Source organism: Sylvia atricapilla, chromosome 5 (genome assembly GCF_009819655.1).
Source record: "Sylvia atricapilla isolate bSylAtr1 chromosome 5, bSylAtr1.pri, whole genome shotgun sequence".
Lineage (NCBI taxonomy): Eukaryota > Metazoa > Chordata > Aves > Passeriformes > Sylviidae > Sylvia > Sylvia atricapilla.
The window spans coordinates 33,785,020-33,810,563 of record NC_089144.1 but is presented as its reverse complement, the minus strand read 5'-3'; the positions used below and the strand labels follow the sequence as shown (position 1 = coordinate 33,810,563).

At 40.1% G+C, this 25,544-nt stretch overlaps 1 protein-coding gene across 2 annotated transcripts in view; it reads left to right on the top strand.

The window, feature by feature from the left end:
* The first annotated feature begins 730 nt into the window (after positions 1-730).
* GRIP1 (glutamate receptor interacting protein 1) overlaps positions 731-25,544 on the top strand; it is a 219,679-nt gene continuing 194,865 nt past the window's right edge. For both annotated transcript variants that reach the window (XM_066319135.1, XM_066319133.1), the window contains exon 1: positions 731-1,063. In XM_066319135.1, the coding sequence (XP_066175232.1) occupies positions 931-1,063 (133 nt within the window). In that variant the 5' untranslated portion in view covers positions 731-930. The remainder of the gene's footprint in view (positions 1,064-25,544) is intronic.

The following is a 25,544-nucleotide window of genomic DNA, read 5'->3' as shown; positions in this document are numbered from 1 at the left end:
GGGCAATCTGCTGCACCTTAATTTTAAAGTTTCTTGAACTCTGCTGGGATTTGAAATGAGTATTGTAATAGTGTGCTTGTGATGTCGCTTCCTTTGTTTGTCTGTTGCCGTGTACCCTGGCCAGCTCTGTAGGAGACCTGTCTGGAGTGCCTTTTAATCTTTAGATCTAGCAGTGATTAGAATACACTAATGCCCAGTGGGTATATGTGTCATTTTTTAACAGCTGCCGAGCTTTCTCCCTGCTGCTCCAATTAACACATTCGGCACACACTTGCCGGTGAGTGGGCTGTGTGTACGGATTAAACCACTTTGCTATTTATTAATCCAGTGTATCAGATGCCAGAAACGGATCGGCGTGTTTCCTGTTCTTACAATAAATGAAATCAAACATGCTCCTGAGCCTGTGCCTGGATAGATATGAGGGCAGCATTTAACTGGCGAATGGAAACCTGTTTTGCTTTGAGATATGGTTCAGTCCATTGACTAACATCTATCCCCGCCTCCCAGCCCCTCTTCAAATGATGGAGACACAGGATAGGGAGCTCTCAGTGCTGGGCTTCCCCTTGCTGGCGAGCAGGTCTCTTCAACTTTGTCCTCTGCTGCTTAATAACAGCTTGAAATCCTGAAATTCTCTTTTTGCTTCAATGCTTTCCTCCTTTATTTATTTTCAGGTTGAAATATTCCAGTTAGTAGATTTGACAGCGTGTGTCTTGTGTGTGTGTGTCCCCTTATCATTTTTTTTTAAAGAAGGGAAAACAACATGCTTCCTAGTGACAGCTGAGCTAAGGGAGGGGTTGTTTCATGGTAGCGGAGCGGCTGGTGGGAGCTGCAGCTCTGCTCCGGTGCTTGCGGCTCATTGATGCTGGGACAGCTCTTTGTGAAGCCGAGGGCGAAGGGGGCTGCCGGCTGGGGCCGTGACTGAGGAGGGAGATGGAGCGCTTCTTGGGCTTTGTCAAGCAGATAAGAAGATCGAGAAGAAGAAAAGGCAAAAAGTATCGGCCAGAGGAGGATTACCACGAGGGCTATGAGGATGTCTACTATTATGCCTCGGAACATTTTCGAAGTAAGTGTTTTTGCATAACCTCATTTTCTTTGGGCTGTGACAAATGTTGTGTTCTTAAGATGTTTAAACTCAAAAAATGCAAGCAACAGTCCTCCCTTACTAGAACCTAAGCCTCATGTGTGTATTAAAAGTCAGTTCCTTTGAGATCTCGTTCTGTCTCTGCTGCTGTTGAACAATACAAAGCATCTGAAGTGGCATAGAAGCTCTCAAAGAGGGTCTGTCTGCAGACCCTGGTGAGATTTCAGATGCAGTTAATCCAGTCTGACTGCTGGGAACCTTTTGTTGAAACACTGTGTTGAGAAGCAAGTAGGGTGGCAGTAGCTGTTGTAGAGTGCTTTTGGAAGGCTGTGTGGATATTTTTAAAGCACTACAGAGGCAGCAAGCACTCATTTGTAAGTTGAAGTTGGTGATTAATGTTTGGTATTGAGGCAGAGTCAGTTTACAAAGCCTCTGCTGTGACCTAGTCTTTTCAGTAGTGAGTAAATTGAGTGGGCTGGTTCCTCGATGCAGGTCCAGGACCACTCCTGCAGAATTAAGTGGGGATTTTTTTTGCTGGCACTCACGTGGTGGCACTCAGCAGCTCTGCCAAAACCAAAATAAACCACCTACTCAGAATTCCCTGTTTAAACTATGTGCTGGACCCTGCAGCCTTCTTAGGGTTTGTGTGCTGTGCCTGTCAGGCTTCAGAGCTGCTGGTCTACCATGGCCTATTGGAAGAGAGGATGTGCCTGGAGATGCCCACAGGAAAGGTGGGAAGGAGGGAGGCCACTCTTAGCCGCTGCCTGGGGTCTTGTGTGGCACTGTCAGGGTGAGGTGATGACAGCAGAACCACCAGAATGAGCAGAATTTGCCCCTTTCTGCTGTTTTTGGCCACTGGCTTGGGACCTTTGCAGTGTAGCTGTGCCTTGTTGAGCTGCTGAAGTTTGATGCACTTTTTTGTTGTTCTGTACTGTATGAATGACTGTCAGTAATTTTTTGCTTCATTTCCACTTTGCTGAAATAAATCATAACATTATGTTTGTTTTAAGATAGAATCATAAAGGTAGTTGTGCCTTACAGCACCAGAGAACTGCAATCTTCCAGAAAATAAGGAAACAAAAAAGTTGTTCTTACTGGCTTTCTCCCAGTGTGCAATGCTTCCCTATCTCCAAAAGACAATTAATGAAGGGTGCTTGGTTGTTTACTGGGCTTATTCTTGATACAATTTTGTTTGCTTTCCATTTTTAAGAAAATTTATCGTGCTGGTGATACCAAACTGTGTAATTTATCTACGTTGTTAAGAGGGAGTTCTTGCCAAAGAAAGACCTACTTGGGGGGCAATGCACTCATAATGGGTAACATTGTGCCATGAAGTCTGCTACACAAAATCTACTACACAAGAACTAAAAATTTTAAATCTGTTAAACACTGAAAAAATTGAAATTGATACATTTGTGAAAGCACATAACTTTTTCTTCCTTTAATATGTAAATCTAAAGAACATGTCAAAGCTGTATGTCAGAATATTTTCCTAGCTGATTGTTGTTGTTGAAGGTCCTTGTTCTTGTTAAAGAAAAAAAAGCCCTTCCAAAGCCCCTCCAAAACCTGTCAAATTAATAAGGATTTTTTGAATGACAATTGATAAATTATTAGTTTATAACCTAATGTATGGCACTAAGATTGAGCCAAATATCTAATAGGTTTTTCCTTTTACTCTGCTTAGAAAATAAAAGAATAATATACACTTAAGCTAGTGGAGATCTTAAGTATTTCAGACTGGATGAAATGTGTGTCAGATTTTGAAGTGATGTTTACAACAGTGTTCAAGTACTTAGATTGAATTGAACTCAGAATAGCACACAGCCCTTTGGAGCTGGATGCACAACGAGTTAGGTACTTCTCACAGTTATTTAAACCAAACAGTCACAGGAGATTTGAGCTGTGCAGTCTTTATAGAGATACCATCTCAAGCACAATTCCTCCTCAAGTGCTTTTGTCTGGTCTTTCCATGTGCTTTATGCGTCAGTGGTAGTTTCTTAAAGCAATGTGCAAAATCTGAAAAGATGCTGCTGATGCTACTACAAACACTGTCCTCAAATTGAATTTCATGTATTTGGGACAATGAAATGTTTCATGTTTAATTTAACTAGGGTCTGGTGTTACATTGTTTACAGTACAAATTTAGAGTAATTGCAGAGCTTTTAATAGCGATTTCTTCTGCAGTCATTTGCTTAGAAGAATGTGTGCTTGCAGGAAAGATTGCATTTGTTTTTACAATTTTTAGAATATCAGAGCTAATGAAATCAAATGCTTATTGTTCGTTCAACTGAATGGAGCTGGAGCTTTTTTAGATTTAGTTTCCTTTCTCTATGTTGTTAGGCGTCCCTTCTCTATCATCATTTATGAGTTATATATCCAATTAGCCAGTACATTTGAAAATTGTCGGAGACAATCACTTTATGAACCTGTTACTCTCTCTCCCTTCCCCCATTTGTAATATGGCTTAGAGTGTTGTACGGGGAGGCAGAATTAATGGAAAAATGCAAAAGCTGTATTAGAATAACTGCGGGATCAAACAAAGACAATAAAGTTAAAAACAGAATAGGCCTCTGGGAATCACAGGAAAAAAGTCACTTTAGTTTGTCCTCAGCCCAGCTGTGCCCTGATACTGTAATATTGTCGTTCCCACTGTTTGGTATACTTCACTACTCCAAAGCTTTGCCGTGGAAGACCATATTAACTGTGATATTGGGACGCAGCTGGATGAAGGGAATGTGCAATGCTGCCTAAAGCTCCCTGGGTCAAAAACGATACCCCAGCTCCTGAGGCAGATGTGTTTTTTCTTGGACATTTCATCCACTTGTGTTCAGTTAATGGATAACCTTATTTTGATGTGCAACGTCAGCTCTTCTATCTTTCTGAATTGTCTGTGCTATTAGCTATGTAGTGCTACAAAAATGGAAGTAATACTTTTGGTACGCAAGCCCAAATTGACATTAGTAGTGCAGGCATCATACTCATTTCAGTGAGACTTTGCAGTGTGAACATAATGGGAGATGAAATTGCTACCCAACCTACTCAGACAAGCCGGTGCTTATTGTATAAAACTGTAAAAAGTGTCATACTTATCTTGAGCAGCATCACGGCACTGCCATTCAACCTCTTCGTTATAATGAGGCTTTGCATGGAAAAGGCTCTTGTGATATTAATACAAAGACTGTTTGCAAACCAGCAGGAATGCTGTGTAGCAGAACTTCCTGGAATGCTCCCAGAAATTACATATATCCTATTGCTGAAGTCAGGGTGTTGTGCCAAGACGTTTGAGTTTCAGCCTAGTCTTGAGTGGGAGTGTGGTTTTGGAACCCAGCCAGACTTGGTCACCTCTGACCAAAACAAACACTTCTTCCCACACCCAAAATTTAATTTCAGCACTAAGTCTTTATTTTTCAAGATACTTGGAAGGATTTAGTTTTCTTCCAACTTATTTTGGAACTTCACCGGTTTCATGAAACATGTGGGTCTAGAGGGTGAATGCATCTTGTTAAATTTTACCTTGTTTATGTTACTTCTGGTGTCTGTCATCCAGCTCTGGAGATATCTTTTTTCTTATTGGTGGTTCTTCTTCTCAACATGGTTCACAGCATAGTCTGTTGGCATAAAGATTTTATTTTCTATGTAGATACAATGACAATATTAAGCAATGATAACCAAAAGCAATGTTTGAGGAATTCTGCTAGTAAACACCCACTAATGTGAAAGGTCCCATGATTTTAGCTGTGACATTAAAATGTTCCATTTAGTCACCAGAGTCCAATGATAAACTCTCTTCTATCCTTTGTCAAGGCCTAGTATATGTTGTGTAACGAGAGCATTGATATGTTAGACAAAGTAATCTTCCATAGTCTGCATCTGCAGTGAAGTAATGTATCATTTCCCTCTCGGATGCTGTTTATTAATTATGTCACAATTCCGGTGTGAGAATCATCTGGTTCCTTAGTTTAGGACCATCAATCTCTTCAGATTCATTCCCTAAATACATGTGATGATCTTTCCACTAATTTACCCTTCTCCCTCTCTGTGTCATCACTGGAAAGTGAAAACAAGGTATTTGACTCCTAGCCTAGCAAATAAGGTAAAAAAGGAAAACCTGAAGTTTTTATATGACTCAGAATTGAAAATGTTCTCTTTGTTGACTGAAATCTGGGAACTATTAAAATTAATATTGTATATATGGTACGGTTCTTGGGATGATGTCAGCAGAAAAACTCCACTTGAGTGTTATTCCCCAACACAGCTAAATGTTACTGTGCAGAAACTCACACATAGCTGCCGAAATGTTGCAAATAAATGTATTTGCATTTCATACCCGAGGTGGTTTTTAAGCTGTATTAAATACATAAGACGAAACACCAAAGGTAGTGACATGCCTGTGGTTTCCTAGGCATGCTGTGGTCAATAGCAACATCTATGTTGTCAGGATTTTCTACATTTTGTAAATTGGTACAAATAGTTCTTCTTTGCTGCAATCTCACAGATTTGATTGGGGTTGCCAGAAGAGTTAATGATTTTAAGAGTCATATGATGACAAGGGAATTGAGTATCTCTTGCTCAAGTTGCAGACAAGTTAATTGATCCTGAGGATGAGGAATGCAGGACAACTGCTTTTCATCTTACAGTGATTGTGTGTTGCTAGTTTTTAATTTCACTGTATGTGCATGTGTGTGGAGGTTGTTCTTCACCTGTCACAGGTCTTGTCATGTCAGTACAATAAAATCCCAGCTTTCATAGAAACTGAAGTATTTGTTGAAGCCTATAAGAAAAAAAGGCTTGTTAACCTGAGCAGAGTATGTGGCAGACTTTGAAAATACAATGAAAATAATATTTTAAAAAATTACTGAAGCTTCTAATTTTATTTGTCTTATTAACTGTTTTATGATTGTTGGAATCTGGAGATTTTCATTAATGGACTACAGTTCTTGAGTATTCTGTTTTCAGTAAGCCACTTTCTTCCTGAGATCTGGATAGTCCCAGTGCCTCCAGTTCATCATAGGTGTGATGCCCATGTCCAGACAGACACTGTCATCACAGGGCTGCCATCCCATGTCAGTTTGCAAGCCAGGCACAGTGATAAAGGAAACTGCTGTATTTGAGCTTTATTGCTGGGACAGGTGGTGTCAATATCCCCATTCAGGGTTTTCTGCATGAAACAAAAGCGGTAGCAAGTGATGTTTTCTCTTCTTCCACTGCTCAGACTTCCGACGTGACCACTGCAATATTTTCCATTTTGGATAAAATTCAGGCCGTTGCTGGATAGAAGTCTACCCACATGCTGTTCCTCTCACTTTTTCATCTTTTTCAACACACATAGGTGTGAAAATTGTTAAAAAACTTGTTTGTTTGTTTGTTTGTTTGTTTAACAATTGGTCATTGCATCTAGTGCAGTCTTGTATTTCATGACAACCATCCTCTTGCAGAGAATCACTTGACTTCAGGTGAGGTATATGTTTTTTGGAGATGATCCCATTTATCTACCATCTTGCTCATCATGGTTGCTAGTGAAAGTGCTCTTTCCAGTGGAACCCAAGTGAAGGAGAAGAATTACATGCTATCCTCATTTTATAGACAATCAAGCTAGTAGGAGTAGGTAATAAAAAGAAGACTGTTAGCAGCTCTTCAGCCTCCCATGAAATTATTTGTGTTCTCTAAGTCCATAAGAAATATGCATATATTAAAATCTTATTTTACTCCTTTTCTGTTTTGTATTATTTAAAGCATGTAAGTCTTGGGATGAGGCTTGTGTTTAGATGTTTAGTCTGTTTGAATAGTGGCTTTGGCTGCATTATGTTGTTTATATAATTAAAATACAATAAATTGGAGTTGTTATTTGTGCTGCAGTAGTGCAATATCCAGCAACACGGTCTGTCAGTGTGGCACCTGAACCTGAGGCTTTGGGGTTCCCTGCAGGACTGGAGCAATGCATCTCTTCTTGCTGGGCAGGTGTGTGCTGGTTTTGGTGAAACATTTTCATTACTTGCGAAGCAAGAGAAATAATGAAAAAAAAAAGTCTAATTTTGTATTTTCCTTAAAACTGTGGTGCAACAGCCAGTTTAAAGTTTGTTAGTGATAGGATTGCTTTTTTAAATAACCATTTGTGGCTCTTCTACAAGTGGCCTTAGCCTCCTGGGGCAGCACAGAACATGGATAGTAAAACATTGCTTTGGAGTAACTTGAGGGAAAATAGCTTATTTATTTGAAGGCACTGAAATAATGAGACCTGAGTTATATAATCTTTTGCATGAAGTGGAAGCACTTCTCCCTTCTAGCAGTTATGAGCGTACAATTTCTGTGCTACTTTTCTTTCATTTACTTTCCAGTCCTTCTTTACTGAATAACTAAGATCTCGATTGTCCCTGCTCAAGAAATTTACTTGTTTTAGGTCTTCTACTTCTTATAGTGGCTGCTGGTATAAGGTGGTGCTTTGGTGTTTTAGAGAATTTGGCACCCTTTATATTTTAGTTTGTCTAGAACATATGATGTTCACATTCAGACAAAGAAATTCAGAGAGATCTGGGTTTCGCACTTCCTGAAATGATGTGTGAGTCCTTGGTTTTAATCAAGGCTTTGTCAGTTTACATCATGAACATACAGTGATGTGATTATTTTTTCCTCTTGGATATTGTGAAGTGAATCAAGTATCAGGTTTTATGAGCTAAGTTTAAAGATGGAGGTAGAGGCAACTACTGAGGTGTCAGTTTTAATATCAGCCTTCGGTTCCAGTGAAAAACTCAAAACAATTAGTGAAACAAAGAAAGAAACAATATAAGTCCCCTGCTGATGAGATTATAAACATTTATTGAATGATTGCTGTGTTTTGTTTGCAGGGCATGACAGGAGCTGTCATTAATCATCATCATGAGTATAAACACACCTGTTTACTGTAGTTACTATTGCTGTAAGACGGATGTGGTGGTACTCATATGTACAGAAATTATTCAGCAATTTTGGTTAATGTTTTCCAGCAGAAAAGCCCAGGGGTTGTGCTGTGACTGGGTGTAGGGGTCCATAATGACCACACTGCTGATGACCCACGCACCTTAATGCTACTGATTTTGTTCAGAGGGTTTTCTACTTTCCTTCTGAAACCCAGGAAATGATAAACAAATCAGCATTCTGAGGACACACTGTCCATATTTAAAAGGCAGCAGAACTAAGGGTGCCTCTAGGACTTTGATTTGGCCTCCCATTACAGAGTCCTCAATGAAGGACTCTTTAATGACTTTTGCTGTAGTGCTGGTGTGACACAGGATACACCAAATCCTGTCAGGGCTTGTCTCTTGTTTTACTCACTTGAGAGCATGAATTTGCAGATGTCTGGCACCAGTTGCTGTAGCCAAGGGAGATTTGGTTTGTATATACAAAAATTACATAAGCCTCAGTAGTCTGAAAATCCAGCCATAAGGCATCTCAGGCTGCAGCCTTTCAGTTCTTGTATATCTTTGATAATAATCCCCTGTACTCTGGTTCTCCACCTATGAGATGGGGTTAATGGTGCCTCTCCTTCACAGATATGCAATGGAAATAAATTAGTGTTTGCTAACCTAGCAAATGCTACAGTGATGCCCACCACAGAAGAACGTGGGGAGAAATGACTGTCTGTCTATTCAAGAAGAGCTTGAATAGTGGGTGGGAAATAAGGTATGGAATTACACTTTGAGCAATGAGGGGAAAGCAAGGTTTTAAATAATTTATCAGGTAGTTAAAATAATTTATTTTGGGTATGAAATGAAATGAAGTCTCATGCAAGAAATAGATCAAGTAATTAAAGATTGTGTTGTAATGCATATGCAAAAAGTGGCCAAGTTAAGAAATTCTTAAATCTGGAACTTACAGTTTGCTTTTTTAATGGTTTGTGTCTGTGTGCATATGCATGCAGTAGAGAACATGGAGCCAGCAGTTCCTTGGAGTTCAGCATGCCATGGAAATTTCATAACAACATGTTATGGATGTAATATTTGCTGTAAATGAACCAAAATATCCTTGAAGTTAAAATGCAGAAGTAAATTTTGATGAGTGGCCATAGGATCTGATCTCACATGTATCACTTCAGTGCATTCTGCAGTAACAGTCCCTGTGCTGACACTGTGAGGGAACACTATGGGCAGCTGTGAGACAGAGGAGGGAGGAATCAGATTTATTTTTTGTCTGTCTCTGAGAACTTCGAACAGATGATAACAGACACCTGAGGTTACTTATCTTTGGAAAGATTACCATGGGAAGAGCCAAACTTTGGAAAGCAAAAAGGAGAAAAGAGAGATTTAAGACAGCTCTGGGGGAAATACTGTTTGAATGAAACTGTGAAAAAGGAAGTGAAATCAAAAGTACACAGATATGATACGAAGTATTAACTCAGTAAATTGTTTTCAAGTCTGTTTGCAAATGCTTCCTTTGGGTGTGTTTAACAAACTCTGTGTCTGCTCAGGTCTATTTTATTTTGATAACATTGTCTCTCTCCTAGAAGGGTAAAACTCCTCACTTAACAGTTCACTGTCACTATTCTGTCAGCTGTTAGTTAGCATCTCTCTTAAAAGAGTAAAGAAAGTATCTGCGATGTACCACAAGTAAATGCAGTAAAAAATGAATGGTATGCAAACATGTATTAAATACGGAGGGATACACACTTTTTGCCCTAGCTTTCTCTAAGTTGGAGTAGGGAATATTTTAAAGCCCTGATGGCCCCCTACCTGCACCCCATTTTTAGGAGCCCAGTTAAGTTGTGTGGTCATTAAGGGATGAGTCACAGCAGTAGCTGCAGGCTGTGATGCCAGCTGTGTTTTTGAGTATTAGTGCCGTATGCTCGGAAATCAAAAGGGATGTTTGCCACACTGTCTGATAGGGACGTTGCATCTGACAGCCCAGTTTAGGGAAAATGAGAAAATGCTTGTGAAGGAAAGTTGGGAGAGAGCCTGGATCTATGGCAGAGCACTGCCAGCAGCAGCAGCAGCAGTGCTCAGGTCAGTTGTCAGTAAATCTAAATACGTCTGGTGGCATTTACAGTTTGGAAGGCAGGAACGCGGATTTTCCATTGCGTGGTGGTAGAACGTCACGTGGCTTGTCATGAAAATGCTACGCTCCCTTTCATTGCTGAAAGGAGACCAGGAGGACTTCTGAAGTGAAGAAACCAAAGCTGTTCAGGCTGGTGGTTATAGCTGTCCATCAGGAATTAAATAGAGTGCAGCGTGTTGGAGGAACTCTGAAATCCCCATGAATTTAATGACATTTTGGTAGTCTCTGAAATGCTCCCTCTGCAGCTTGACCTATATTTCACCTGGGCTTCACAGATTTGCAGAGGAGTTGCACAGGCATCCCCAGCATTTCTAAATCTGTTGGCATTGACTTCTTGCATCCCCTGGCAGGAAAAAAAAGAGAGAAGTCTTCTGAAGCTGAGGTTAATTATGTTTTAGCTATGTTTTTCTTGGTTTACACTAAATATATCACAAAAATAATAGTGTATTTATGAATGTGGTAGATTTTGAAAACAATCAGCTGCTCTCCCAGTTGTCATGTGTGTCTTAGCTTGCTTCTTCAGGCAGGGAATACCCAGCCCTGTGCTACAGGAGAACAGAGAGGAAGAGGTTTGTCTGCTGGAAGAGCACAACCATCCCTTTAAAATGCTGCTACTTCCAAGCATGTCACAAGGGGTGGAAAATGCACTGAACGGTTCTGTTCTGTAACTGGTGCTTGATTTGTGTGCTGCAATTCAGTGTTGGTGTTTTGTTCTCGAGTGGGTAGAAAGTAGTGCACCTTTCTAGTTTATTTTGAGGGTTTGGTATCTTTTGTTTCCTTCACTATTCCTTTGAACTCAAGCACTTATAACAATATGAAAGGCTGTGGATTTTATAGGGCAGATTGTGTCGTGCAAATTGTTTCCACAGACTGAGCAAAACTGTTGAAGGCTGTTCTAGTTACAGCCTGGAGTTTGTGGTCCTTTGTCTTGTACAGATAATTGAGCTTTTTACAGCCACATGTCCATTCACAATAGGTTGTTTTCTTCCTTTTAGATAGTGAAAGAAGTTTATTAGCTGTTGGTTTAAGTCTCTTACAAAAATGCTGCTCATGGCATAATTATTAATGAGGTTACATCAGTGTGAGTGGAGGAGCAGGCCAAGGTAACACACTGCTCCACTGGATGAAAATAGGCTTAATATATGGAAAATGCTCAAATCTTCTGTCTTTCTCACAAAATTGCAATGAAGACATTTTTTTAAATTCTGTGAAAGCAATTGATTTGAATTAATTCTTACACAGCTTTAATATGTTTGTATTCCATGCACTAGTAAAATGTCGGTGGATTTTCAGATAAGGAAAACACAGTTTTGGTGAGTTCTTGTTTTGTGATAAAATGTATTTTAAGTCTTGATGACTTGATAAATATGTCTTACATGATTCATTAGTAGATGGTTATAAAGCAGCAGTTTTATGCCTTAGTTTTACGTAAACTGCCATCAACTGACACAGGGAGTACAAATAAGGAGAAAAATGTAACTTGATTTTGAGTAACCTACAGAAGGTGATTGATAAACACTTACGATGGTTTTGCTCATTTTAACTGCTTCTCTAAATAGTTAAAATTGTTCTTGAAATTACCGGTAATATTTTCTTGGTCACAAGTTATATTTTTTAAGTGCACTGCTAAATTTAGCTGAAAAAAGACTCTGAGAAATAAGCAATATTTAAAAATCTGCTGTAGTTCAAGAGGTAAATTTTGCTTTGTTTTTAATTTGATTATTGTACTGTTAGAAAATGATCAGTGCTTCCCAGAAAAATCACTGGAAGGTTTATCTGTTTATAGTTTTCTAAATTCAGCTTGTGGAATCTGGAAAATTTGTCCAGTTTTGAAATCCAGTCTAATATAGTAACAAAGACCACAGTATGGAGAGAGGGGTTAGGTGATAGCATCTAAATGAGAGAACACACATTTTTTGCATCAGATACAGCCCACTATGTACTACTATGGCAGCTTTTCCCCCCCTCCTTTCTCTCTGCTGATGCATATAGTTCTTTAATTCTTTGGCTGGGCCCTGGGCAGTTGAGTGACCCTGTTTTCCTGATTTGTTTGGGTTTGTTTTTTTTTTCCCCCGAAGTGGAAATTTTATGTATTTTCTGAATTAGATACATGGAACCTCTTTCTCTTCATGTATCCTGAAGTCTTTCAAAGTACTTGAAAAATAAAGTTAATGGCACACAGTACCTCGTGAATTTTCAGTCTATTGAAGATTTTTCTTGCAGTTTTGTCATAAAATCAAACCATTGTTGCAAAGAGGAGAAAGCCAACTCATCCCATCTGCAGTCATTTAAACCCTCAGGCAAAGGAAGGCTTTCTAGTCATATTGAGGAAAGGGTGTATTCAGAGGTGTGTGTGTCTTACTAATGCAAAATGGAAAATGCTTCTCGTGGTCTACAGTACATGGTTTACTTTTAAAAAAGCATAAGTTGCTTGTATTCTGGCTGCCAGCTGCTCTTTCTGCTTACTTATTTATTTAAACAGACTCGTGTGTGCTGCTGCACAGGCCAGGGGGATGATCAGTTGTTAAATGTGACAGCATGGTCTAGAGCTCGGGATGTGTGTCCTGTCTTTAGGCTTGACCCAAGGCCGCTGGGGATGCCTTAACCTAAGGCTAGGTCAACAAATGTGCATAGGAAGCTGTCTGGGAAACAGGCCGACAAAGTGAAGTTCAAATAGCCTTTGCATTTGCAAATTCAGCTGTTTTAGTCAGAGGTTCTGGTCTTGGGTTTTAATGTGTTTTTCTCTGCATCTTAAAATGCATGGGGAGATTTATTTGTTTGTTTATAGCTGCTGCATGGAAAACAAAGCTCTCAAAAATCTGTTTGCAGTAATTGCACTTTTTCTGCTTGGTGTTTATTTTATCAAGCAGATTTGCAGAGCTGACAGTGGGAGGGTTTTTTTTGAGGTTTTGTATTGTCTCAGCTGTGCCTTGCTGTAGGCCAGCCAGAGACTTGGTCCTGCAAATGCCAGGTGTGTAACTCCATCGGTGTGAGTAGTCCCATTGGTATAGGTTTGATATAAGTCTGTAGTTGGGAACCTGAAAGAAAATCGTGTGTGTGGGTAGAACAAAATAGTAATTCTAATGGTTTCTTCCCACTGTTTGATGTCTGTATTGTGTTCCTGTACTCTGTACCTATTTCTGTTAGAGATAAAACATCTTTTAACTGAGAGATCAGTATCTGTATTGTTTCCTCTAAAAGAATTTGTAAGCATAGTGGTTCTATTTCATTTTGGTTCTCAAGGAAATTGCTCGGACTTCAAGAACAAAGACGGTTGATTAGTTCTACATTATTTCATTTCAGTGCTTTCTTTCAACCTTGTTCATTAAAGCTGAAAAGGAAAACTTGGTTCTGAAGGACCAGTGTTGACAGGAGCCACTAGCCTAGAGCACAGAATTCAATAATCATTGATTAATACACTTTATTGCTGATTTCTTTTCTTTGGAAAATCCAGTTATTCTTGCCAATATCTTTTATACATGAGCCTTCACTTAGAATTTAAAATTGTAACCTATAATAATATTAACATTTTAAACTGTATAATGCTTGCTGAAGGGCAGGAGGTGAGGAAAGAAGGAAAAGCAAAACAAAAAGTGAGATTTACTTGATGCTGTCCCTAAAATGCTGTTCCACTGGAGCAAAACGTGAAGTATATAGATGTATTGTAGTAAATATTAGATGTGTTCAATTGCCTGCCAAGTACAGTGATTTTTTTATTTATTTAATTTTTTTTCACTGAGTGGAAAATGGGTTTATATGGAGTTTTGTAGAAGATGTGAGTGCTGCTCTTTAGTGTATGAAAGCCAGTTGCTGTTGAAGAGTCCAAGCAAATATGTGCTCCCTTCGGTAGGGGAGGCCAGTGGGGATACTGTAGTTGTAGACTGATTTTTTGACAGGAGCTAAGCACGTCTGTATGTGCATGTAGAAAATGCACATGGGGTGGGTAAGTGACAGCTTGAGGTTCTTTGGTAGAGTATGAAAGATTGGAAATGTCAGAAGATGAGCTGTGTGTTTATATTGATCTCTTTGCTTAGAGCAGCTCAGTGTTGTTTCTTCAGATGTGTAAAAAGAAGGACCTGAAGAACTTGCAGCAAAGCAAACTTCTGAGGTGCAGTCACTGTAGAATAAATCATTTACATCTGGAACTTGCAGCAGGAGATCAAAGGTACAAAGAAGATCAAAGCTTTGGTCTCTGTGTCTGCAGTTAGCCTTAAGTCTAATGCAGAACTGAGTGACCACCGCTCCTATATGAGAGTCTGGTTGGTGTCCATGGGGCAGAGGGAACAGGCATGGGCACTCCTTCTGGGCTTTTCCTGGGACAGCAACTATTAGGAGAAAAAACCCTTGATGCTGAAATTTTAATTCAGATATCTACCTCAGATATTTCAACTCAGATATCTGTGTGTATATATATACATATATGTGTTTCAGGAATCATGACTTTTGATTTCTGAATGACTTTTTTGCTTTTTTGCACTTACTCCAAGAGCAGCATGTACAAAATCCCTTTATGCTGCTCCTTAAGTGCAGATAAGCCTGCATTTCTACTCAGTGAGCCTGTTCGAATTGTGGAGGGGGAAAACTGAGCAGTCTCCCTAACAGGCACAGTTCTTGTATCCTCAAAAGCTCAAACATCTTCAAAAGCACTTCAGATGTATTTGGGTTTTTTATCTGTAAATTATTTTCTAGGCTCTGTATTTTGCCACAGGATATAAAGACGTAAATACTTATTCAACATGAAGATATTTTTCTGTATTGCATGTGCTGGGGATGCCTCCCTCCCAGACTTGTCTGCAGGCTGCCTGGCTGTCCCCTGAGGTTGACACTTTTATGCTGCTCAGGATCTGATGGACAGTATTTGGCATATGAAGACACCAGCAGTTTCTTTCACTAATATTTTCTAATTGCTGATAAATTGTGAAGTAAATCTTACCCTGTCATTTCTTGAAAAATGATTGAAATGTAGGAGAAAATTTGTGGGGGATTTTTTTTCTCCTTTCCTTTTTTTGGTTGTCTTTCTTTTTACTTTACTAGTAGTCTATATAGTTCAGTTTCAGGTGGGAGCAGAAGTACTGGGTGAGGAAGTGCCAGAAACAGGACAGCGTCCATGTCCACTTCACAGAATCATTAAGGTTGGAAAAGACCTCTAAGATAATCAAATTCAACTGTTAACCTGACACTGCCAAGCTCACCATTGAACCATGCCCCCAAGGGCCACATCCAGATGGTTTCCCAGAAATTTCCAGGGATAGTGATTTCACCAATTCCTTGGGCAGCTAGTTTCATTGCTTCACAATATCAGTGGAGAAACATATTCTGATATGTAATTTAAATATTGCTCATGCTCATTTCTGCCCCATAGCAGGCAAAAGAAAATCTTTTTTCCTAGACATACCTCTAGCACCAAGTCTGGCCTCAGTCCACCTTCTCCTCATGTACATCGTAAACAGTCCCACTGAAGACAAAATAATGTGTGTTTTCTATGTGAGCTTCAGTTTATCTTGACATGGTGATGAATTTGTGAAGGCTAAGAAGAGTTTTGTCTAAATAGGATTTTATTAAACGTGCAAATGGAAACAGATGGGCTCCCCCCCACCCCAGTGTATTTTTTTCTGTACAGAACAGTGTGTGTCAGTCTCAAGATTGTGAGTCTACTCTGAGAAAAGGGTTTGTGACTTCTGGATAACCTTTAACTCTAGGAGCCATTCAGAGATGCAGAGTTACAAAATTATTTTAAAATGTCAGCCTGTCTACAACTTGTTTTTCAAATATTCTAAGACAAAAGCTGCCTGATAATATTGCGTCAGTGTTTCTGTGTTGTAAAAGTTGTTTTTACTAAGCCACCTATGGGACCACCACTACTGTAAAGTAATGAAGACTTGTTTTCACTTCCTCACTTGATTTAATTCAAAATCCATCTCAAAAAATGTGAGGGAATGAGATTTATTTCTGCAAAAACTAGGCTGACTGGCCCACATACACCCTCAAGTGAGACTGATGAATGTTTTAAATGAAATACCATGTCTAGAGCATTGGTGTGTCAGACAGGAACAGTATTCAGTAGATGGCCAGCGATTCCTTCCTATGTCTCAGCCACCTCCTCTGTTTGCCAGTTAAGGGGCTGTGTGGGACTTGCTGGGTTTTTTCCTGGCTTTACTCTCTGCTGGAAGCCCAGATTCACAGAGTGCTGGCATTAAGCTGATCTGTTGTTGTTTAGGTTGCTTGGGCTCGTGGGGCTTCCTGGCATTGCTCATCAAGTGTGGGCTGAAGGCTGCATCCCAGCCCCGGTGGTCCCTCGTCACCTCTCCTGAAAGACATGTTTTTAGGTGGGCACCACTGATGCAGCAGCTCCTGGTTTTAGGGTTTTTTGGGCCAAATCAGGTTACACACATACTCACCTAACTGGTACTTTCCTGCAAAGCATTTAAAATGTTTATAGGAAAATAAAGTCTTTCTGGAAACAGTGAGGAAGAAAACAAAAAAACAGTTAATTCTTGTCAGTAAGATGTATTTACTCTTTGCTTACAGTCATAAAATGCTCGTAGCAGTGAGTTTTACTTGTCTAATTAATACTGGCTGGACATTGACTATGTGTATGGTATTTTTCAGACACCTATTGAATTAAGGGAAATAAAAAATACTTCACAATTATTAAACATTTGCCTTAGATGTATTCAGTGTTTTGATATACAACCTTTTCCTGTACTGACTGCCTAGCCTGAATATTTTATTTTCCTCTGCATGTATTTGTTCCCCAGTAAATACTGTTTGTGTGAGAAATACTTACTAATGTATTTATATGTATATAAAATATACAAAATTTTAATTGTCTTTCTGAGAAATCTTCATGCTTTTGACTTTGAAAATGGCTGGGCATACTGAATGAAATTAAGTGTAGGTTCAGTGACTGCAAAGATACTGTTTTTGAAAATTGAATGTCAGACTATTTAGGGAACACCAAAAATATGTAAATCTGTTGAGCAGGGGTGTGGGGGGACCAGACTGGGGGTGTATGGATTAAATGAAGTGTGTTTAGATATCTAAAATAATTGTTTCCAAGCAACTAATGCCAACTGTTGAGAGTAAAGTTAATTTGCTAATGGGAATATTGGATCCTTTGAAATGTCATTTCAAGCACCAAGTTCATTTTAGAGATTTAATAATTAATCAAAGTGACTGTATTAAATGTCAGTAAATATATCCATGTGTTGCTGTCGTACCTCTCTCTCAACATGAGTTTCCAGGCTCTTAATGATTAACACAGTGGGATCTATAATGTAGTAGTAATGCTAACTCTGGAAGGCATAGTACCTCTTGAGCATTCTTACAGCAAATTCTTCACCTTGGACTTTGTTACAAGCAGTGGATATAAGGAATGCTTTTGATGGATTAACCCACACCCACATCTTGCTTAGAGGTTGCTTCTTTTCAGAATTGAGCCCAAAGATACTAACTCCCACTGTCACTCTCCCATGGCTTCCCTGTGCTGCTCTGCTGGAATAGCAGATGTTGCAAGGATTGATGCCAGGGTTGCAGAGAGGTGCATTTTGCACAGAGAGATTGACTCATAGAATTTGCTGGTTTCTGTGTATTTCTTGTGTCTAGTTGCACATTGGCCTACTCATGTGATCATTCAAGGTGTGTTTGTCCTGTGAAGGAAGATTACAATGATAGAATGTCTCATTTTACACGCTCATGCAAGTGTGTGTGGATTGTTCAAGGCATCAGGCATGTTAATGCAAGAAATTTGCAATAGCAGCTATAGGTGATACTAAGAAACTGAAATTGCAATGTGTATCATGTTTTTCCATTTTTGTGGTCATGGAGAAGCATCAAATTTTTTGCACTAGTAGAGATCTCTCTGCAGTTGTGTGCTCTTGTTGGTAGTCCTGTACTGCAGTGGATTACACTGTGTTTGGCTGTATACATGCACACACTTGAGATAGTTCAAGAAAAGCCTTCCAGCCTTCTGGGAAGAAAGAAATCAGTCAGTTCCTAAAAATCCACTTACATGTAGAACAGTGTACTGTCTAGAGTGGCTTGCAGTGCTCTCTAGAGCAGCATGGCATAACTGAACACTTACTCTAGTTTCTTCATAATAATCCTGTTTCCGAGGGAGGCACATGCTTGATAATACATTATGATAAAGTCACATTAGTAGTGAATACTTGTGTAATGTAGTTGCCATATAATAATGGGGTAGGCAGGTCAGAAAGGACTCTGGAACATAAGGTTTCGTAGTGGGCTTTTCAAAAGCTTGTGGCTCAAGCTGGTGCCTGAGGGAAGGTGCTCTGGGCAGCAGGGATGCTGTGTTGAGAGAATTCAGGTTGTAATTCTGAAGAGGGCTACTAGAGCTTCTAGTCAGTAGACAGCATTGGTTCCTTGAGGACTCGAGTCACTCAAGGTAAGCTGCCAGGCTGTATTCTTTTGTTATTTCCCATGGCTTCTCTTGTGAGAGATGACAGTGGAATTGCACAGCTTAAAAAGGCTTGGGGGGAAAAGGAGAGGCTGTACTTCTAAATGATCAAAGTTATCAGAAGTCCAGCATCAAAAAAGACAATAGCCTTGAAAAGGCATATTATAAGGCAGTAGGATTGTGGGGGTTATGATTATTTCAGGGCTACATTTTTATCTTGCTGAATCTGTATGGTTCTTTAGAAACATCATTGCCCATAACGTTATATTAGTAGTGTACAAAAATACTTGCAACATAAACATTGAGGGAAACGTGGCCTGAATAAGAGGCCTTTGAAGTAAGTAAGCAAAACGGCACTTGCTTCTGCAGAGATCGTAGTTAATCCAGGTAGTCGACATACTACAGTAATAAAGAATTCCTTTTTCTATACAGCTACCTGCATCCTGTGGCACCATGAGTTTTATTCACAACTTCGTTTTCCCAGGGCTTCAAAAAGTTGCTAATTAAAACTAATAAAGTTAGAGATTACCTTGTGGTTTTTATTAGATGTAATTCAAATGCAGAGGTGTTTTTTTTTTTCTGGCTGTAACACTGAGCTCCCACCACATCCCCCTTCTGGGGGAGCTGGTGTCTGCTCTTCCATTCAATATGTGCTCATCACCTGCTGGTAGATGTGTATGGCCCACAGCTGGCCTGCTGCTAGCAAGCCAACAGGCTTTGCCCAAGAGGCCTCTGGAGAAGGGGGCAGCTGGGGCAGAGCACCTGGTTAGATGTATACTGACTGATGCTGAGCTGTAAGTTCAGTATCACTGGGCTTCTGGAATGCTTAGCAGGACTGCAAGAGTAAACCTATCGGGAAGAAATGTTCTAGGGCCCAAAAATAAGGAGAAGCCAACAACTCTTAAAGCTAAAGAGAGGCACATCCACAGCAGAGTGAAAGATTGGGATTTCTATTTGGATGCATTAAGTAACAGCTCTTTCCCTTGTATTCTCTATGGTCTTTGTGTTTGGCTCTTAGGTGTGCTGAGTCGTAGTGATGGACACTGTAAACAGGCTTGCAGACATCAAAGCTGTTGATGGCAATGAGGAGATCTTGCTAGATGGAATGGGAATTTTCAGTGCTTTTAAAACACTAATTTAAGTAAACTTATCTAATAAAAGAGTAAAAACCCAGGAGTTTAGTGATAGCATACATATCTCTAATTAAAAACAAACTCTGGAGAGGTTTATTAAAATGCGAACAATACAGAAGGTGATTGTAATGTTAGTGGACAAGAATTAATAGAGTGCAATAGGGGCAGTAGTGTGCTACAAAACTATTGTTTTATCACAAATGGCTGTCACTGGAGGCTTTGAAAGCATTTTGTGGCTATGGGAAATGTTCTTCTTCATTTACTAGAAAATGTCTCAATTCTAGATGTAACACCGTACATTTAAAAAAAGGAAGCAATTAAATATTGCTATGTGCCTCTTAAAAAACCTAAAATGAAAATTGCAGGAAAAATGGAATTTTTTAAAGCCTTACTCTGCTAGAATTTCCCATAATGCAAAGATGCTCAAAATTTTTTTCTTTTGCTCTGCTGAAATTTGGCAATCGCATCCATGTTTGTAAACGTTTTCATGTTGGTACAAGATTGTCAGAGTAGTAAAACAGGGATTTAAATACTGAAGATCACTGTTTTCTTTTTCTATTTTCATTCATAACAATTCCTTTATATAGTTTTCTTTTATGACCACTTCCTTGGTTGTCATTGTTTTTATCAACCTTTGCTACAAAATTAGGAGAGAATTCAAAATACTGTGGTATAAAAAGGAAGTTCCATCTACTAAGCAGATAGAGCAGAGCAGGGTTATCTTTGGTCTGTTTGCTCTCATTCACGCAGCTGTACCCTGGGTTTCCCCTGAAGTCTGACCCTTTCTTGTTAGTTTTCCTTCTTACCTATATTACTGTATAAACTGCATATATATCTAGATATATCAACACATATCTATGTAAAATAGGTAAGAAATATAAATGCATCATAAGGCAGGCTGCCCCCTTGCTCCCTGTGAGGAGGGGGGCCAGCAGAGCTGAGGCAGTGCCAGCTGCGTGCCCAGGCCCCGAGAAGCGCAGCCATGCCTTCCACTGGAGCGTGAAGCATCACCAAGGCATTGCTTGAGCCTTGACTGCCAGGCGTGACAGTAGTTTTGCCCTGAGAACATGTCAGAGTGCCTTGAAAGACTCTTATGTCAGGAAATCCTCTGGGATTAATTTCATTTCCCCGGAGCGATTTTCCTTTCAGTCACCTTCGTCCCTGCTTCCCAAATTTCAGATACAGGAACTGAGAGGGGAGATGAGTTACCAGAGCTGATTAAGCTGCAGGAGAGCATCCTATTAACTGGTGCTCTAGAAAGAGCTTCCACCCCACAGCACATGGGAGCTGCCGCAGCTCCATGGGGTCATGTTCTGCATTTGCCAGGTGAAGCTGTGCAGAAAACCTATAAACCAAAGTAAATTCCCATCCCACTCTCCTTCTCTACTGTGTGTAAGAAACTGACAGACACCCTTTTTGGCCTCATCTTCTTGAAGATTGTCCTGGGTTGTAGTTTAGGATGTATTCTATCGCCATCTTCAGTTAATGGCCCATCAATGCCTTTTGCATGACTCAGAGATAACTCCCAGAGGGAGTTATCTCTCTCTTTAATGGGCCATCAAAGCCCTCCTCCATGACTCATCATCCCATTGTGAGATGCTCCGCCCATGGGGAAGAGCCAAGCATTCTCACCTGGATATAAGCTGGGATTTGGGACAGTAGAGGCAGCCCTCACCCACTGGATTCCCAGAGGACCGGAGCTACCAGACCTTTCTACAAGATTTCTGTTTCAGGAAGACCACCTCGTCTGGACTGTTTCCATCACCCTGATCAGGTTGTATTCTGACTCTGTCAGTGGTTTTTCTTTTTGTATTTATTTTATTTTATTTTATTCTATTTTATTTTCCTTTTCTTCTCATTAAATTTTATTTCTGACTTAGAGCCTCTCACTTGGTTTGTTTTCAAAACCACAACAAAGATCTTCCTAAATGTTGACCTGATTTCATTCTAGCCCTTCTGAATAGCAGTTTTAGAAATGGTCCAAATGGGAAAAAGGCTTCCAGAGGCTATTTGTTTCTGGAAACATAGCTGCTGCCCAAAACTACTTTTATGGGGGAGGAATCTGTGCCTGTCCTCTCAGATAAGCAGAGTGGATAGTATATATATGTATATATGTACAATGTAGGTATGTAAATATGAAACTAACTTCCAAATCACTGGACAGCTGAAATTGATTTTCCAGTACTACTCATAAAGATTAGAAACTGTGTTTTTGTCTTTGCTCTCAATATTTTACCTCAATTGTCTATCCCAGAGCTGGGCTCATAGCAGTCAGTGAGTGAGTTGTTCTTCAGGTTGTAGAGAGAAGTCTGTTTTGGAGAACCAATTATTGATAAAATACACATGCTTTTAGTAGTGAAGGTAGGAATAATAGCACTGAAGTTGTGTGATTGCTTGTAAAATAGAAATGCAGATAGTGGAGACTAACACAGATAAATTCCTCCGTGGCTACAGCCAGAGGATTACTTTTTGTTTTATTTCCCCCACACTGTAGTCTTTGGTTGCCACAGCTGCTAACACCCTTATGCTTAGAAGGACGGAATTCCCTCTTGAACATCCTTCTTCCCCTCAGTTTTGTTGTACTTGGCCTACTTTTCAGTGTGTTTCCCATCATTAGCAAACATCCTCTTTAACTGTCAACCTCTGAGGAGCAGGTGAATGACCATGATCACCCTTCAGGACAGTGCATAGCTGAGTATTACAGAAAGTGCATCCCAGGAGTTCTTGTGGACTGCAAAGTACTCCCTGAAGAGTTGCAGTTGTTTCCTTTGGGCTGGTTTTAACAGCAGCACCCACAAAGGAGATCACTATAGTTGTCTTCTGGTGGAGGAACAGTCACTAAGCTGTGCACTCAGCTCTGCTAACATTGAAGATGAGTCTGTAAGGGGAAGAGGTGAGAAAATTATCAGCTGAAATGGTGGTAACTTTTATTTTTGGGAAGTATTATAAGCCATTGCTTTGACAAGGTGTAATGAGAAAAAACTCAAATAACTGTGTATACTCCAAATCAAAAGAAATCTTGACATTTTGAGTTGACAGTGAGAATCAGAACAAGTGGTATTGTGATACACAAATGTCAAAGGATTTTCTAGATATATTTTTGAAATGAACTTACTCTGCATGTAGCTCCCAGTGTTGCTTCAGGCCTGGAAACAGGGCTGGATCTTTTGCCTCGTTGAATCTTGCACGGTTAGCATAGGTGAGCCGCTTAAACAGAGCGCAGTCATCTAGCCTGTTGAAATGACCGTCGTACTTTATATGGGGGACCAATGTGATCGATGAAATACTTGGTTAGCCAAAGGGTGGACAAATGGTATGTGCTTGAAATCAAGAGATTTTGGAATAGAAGATTCCCAAATAAGTCTAATAGATGCTGTGTGTTCCAGGATGCAGTCTGTGAGCATGTGCTTTCCCTGTCATCTTCCTGTGTAATGCTCAGAAATACAGTACCAGTAATAAGCCTGCTGTTGTTGAGAGAAACTCCTGCAGATTTGCTGTCCATGCACATTAAATTCAAATACAAACCTTTTGCAACCCAGTGGAATTTGAGCTCTTAAATTATTCTACTGAAGAAAAATTCCTTAAGGTATCCTAGAAATCTTAGCTAAATCCAAGCATAAAGGAAGATAAGATTATGTGTAAACTTCAGGAGATAGTTGGTGTGATTTGGCATTTAAGGTGTTTGTCAGAGAGGCATGAAATTATTATTGTGACTGAGAGAGCTGAGGTATGAAAGGATGTAAGCTTTTATCCAGTTGCAGCAGGTCCATTTTTTAGTCAAAATACTCATTTGCCTGCGTTCAGAACCATGCCTGCAAAGATGGAGCACTGTGGACTTCTGCTCTGGCAATGTCATGCATATGTGCTCTTTCTAGTTGTTGGACATGGTGGAGGACAGATTATACTGGAGAAACATGTGTAGCCAGCAAATGATGAGTTGTGGCAAATCACACTGAAATCTGCCGTGTGTCAAGTGTCATATCTGGGCCAGTCCTAAAAGCATGATCAATTTCTATCTTCCCCAGCAGTTAAGAGGGTCAGAGTGTTTTGAATATTCTTGGTGAGAAAGGGCCCAAACTTGTTTGTAAGTGTCGCTGTCCAAAAGCCTTCTTCAGGAAAGCAGAATGTCTGTATATATGGTATTATCTGCCTTATTCTTTTGGGACGTTTGAGCCAAAAACTGCAGGTGGAGAAAGACCCTTGTTAGGACTCTGCCAGGCATCTCAGTGGTGGCTCACCAACTTTTCGAAAACACTGTACCAAGAACACAGCTTGGAAATAGGTTAAACTAGAGAAGCCAATACCAGAAATGGGATTGCCCCCTAACACAGAAATGGTCTGTTCAAAATGTAGAGCAAACCAATCTTTTTTCCTCATTCTGTCAAGGACAGTTGTCCATAGACAGTGTCCTATTGTATTGCCCATATGACCTAAACACATTACTTAAAAGGGTAAGGTTATTAAATATTGAAAACTGGTGGAGGCTGGTGGAGAAATAGAAGTATGATTTTGTATATATGAGGCCATTTGTAGCATATTGTTGCTCAAAGATGAGTGGAAACAGGTAATATCCTCCTTCATGTAAAAAATGTCTTATTTGTGACACAAATTAAAACCTGCTCTACTGATTACACATGAGGAGGAACACCTGTTGGTTCAGGTACTAGAACTACTTTGAATTCCTCAAATTGTTATTTCCAATTAACTCTGTGTTGTTTTCTTTCCTGAGAAGGAAGGAAAGTTATGCTTGCCTTTGGTTAAACTTACCTTTTTCTCACCTGGTGCTGAAGAGCTCTTGCAGCCTATTATAGGTATTAGATATGATTTGATTATGAATACTGAAGATTTACTAGCATCACAAGGATCCTTAAGAATTGCTCATTCAGTAAGCATTCCAGATTAAACACTTTTGGGGTTAATTTATCTCAAGAGAAACTGCTTAGGCAGTTGCAAATTATAATATTTTAGGAAGAGCAGGAGGGGCTGCTCAGCTTTCAGGTGAGAGAGCAGCAGGGCTTCCTGGATCAGACAACTGAAAGCTCAGGGGTGAGGGAAAGCCATACAGACCCGTGTAGGTGACGTTGTGATGCGCGTTTGCCACAGACTGCCCCGTCAGGAAGAAGCAGTGCACGATGCCTTCCAGCAACTGGAAGAAGCCTCGCATTTGCAGGAGGCTGGTCCTGGGGAGGGACTTAAGCCATCATGGTATCTACTGGAAGAATAACACAGCAGTGCGCAAGTAATCCAGAAGGTTTATGGAGTGGAGTGCACTGATGATAATAACTTCTTAACACGTGTGATCAATAAGCTGGTGAGTGGAGGTGCTTTCCTTGACCTCACACTTAGCAGTGAGAAACAACTGGGCAGGCATGTGAAGGTTGAGCAGTTTTGGCTGCAGTTTCCATAGTGAGGAAGAATTCGAGATCCTGCAAGGAAGGAGCAAGACAAGCAGCAGGGTCACAGTCCTGGACCTCAGGAGAGCAGGCTTCTGTGATAGGAGGCCTGCAAGGAGCTCCTGAGGAGGATCCAGGGAGGCACAGGCTGGTTAAGTTCAGATGAGTCTGTGGTAATGTGATGGAGCAAACAATCCTGGAGAGCATTTCCAAGCATCTTATGGGCAAAAAGATGATTTGGAGCAGTCTGCATGAGTTTAAGAAGGCAAAATCATCCCTGTCGAACCTTGATAGTTTCCTACCATGAGATGATAGCTGAATGGATGAGCAGAGAACAGTGCCTGTTCCTTATCTTGACTTTTGACACTGTGCTCTGTATCATCCTCACAAACTATTGAAGTATGGACTGTGAGCTGGACTGAAAAATGACTGAACTGTGAGGCTTAGGGGATTTTAACTGGCACCACCAAGTCCAGCTGGAGGTCAGCTATTGGTGG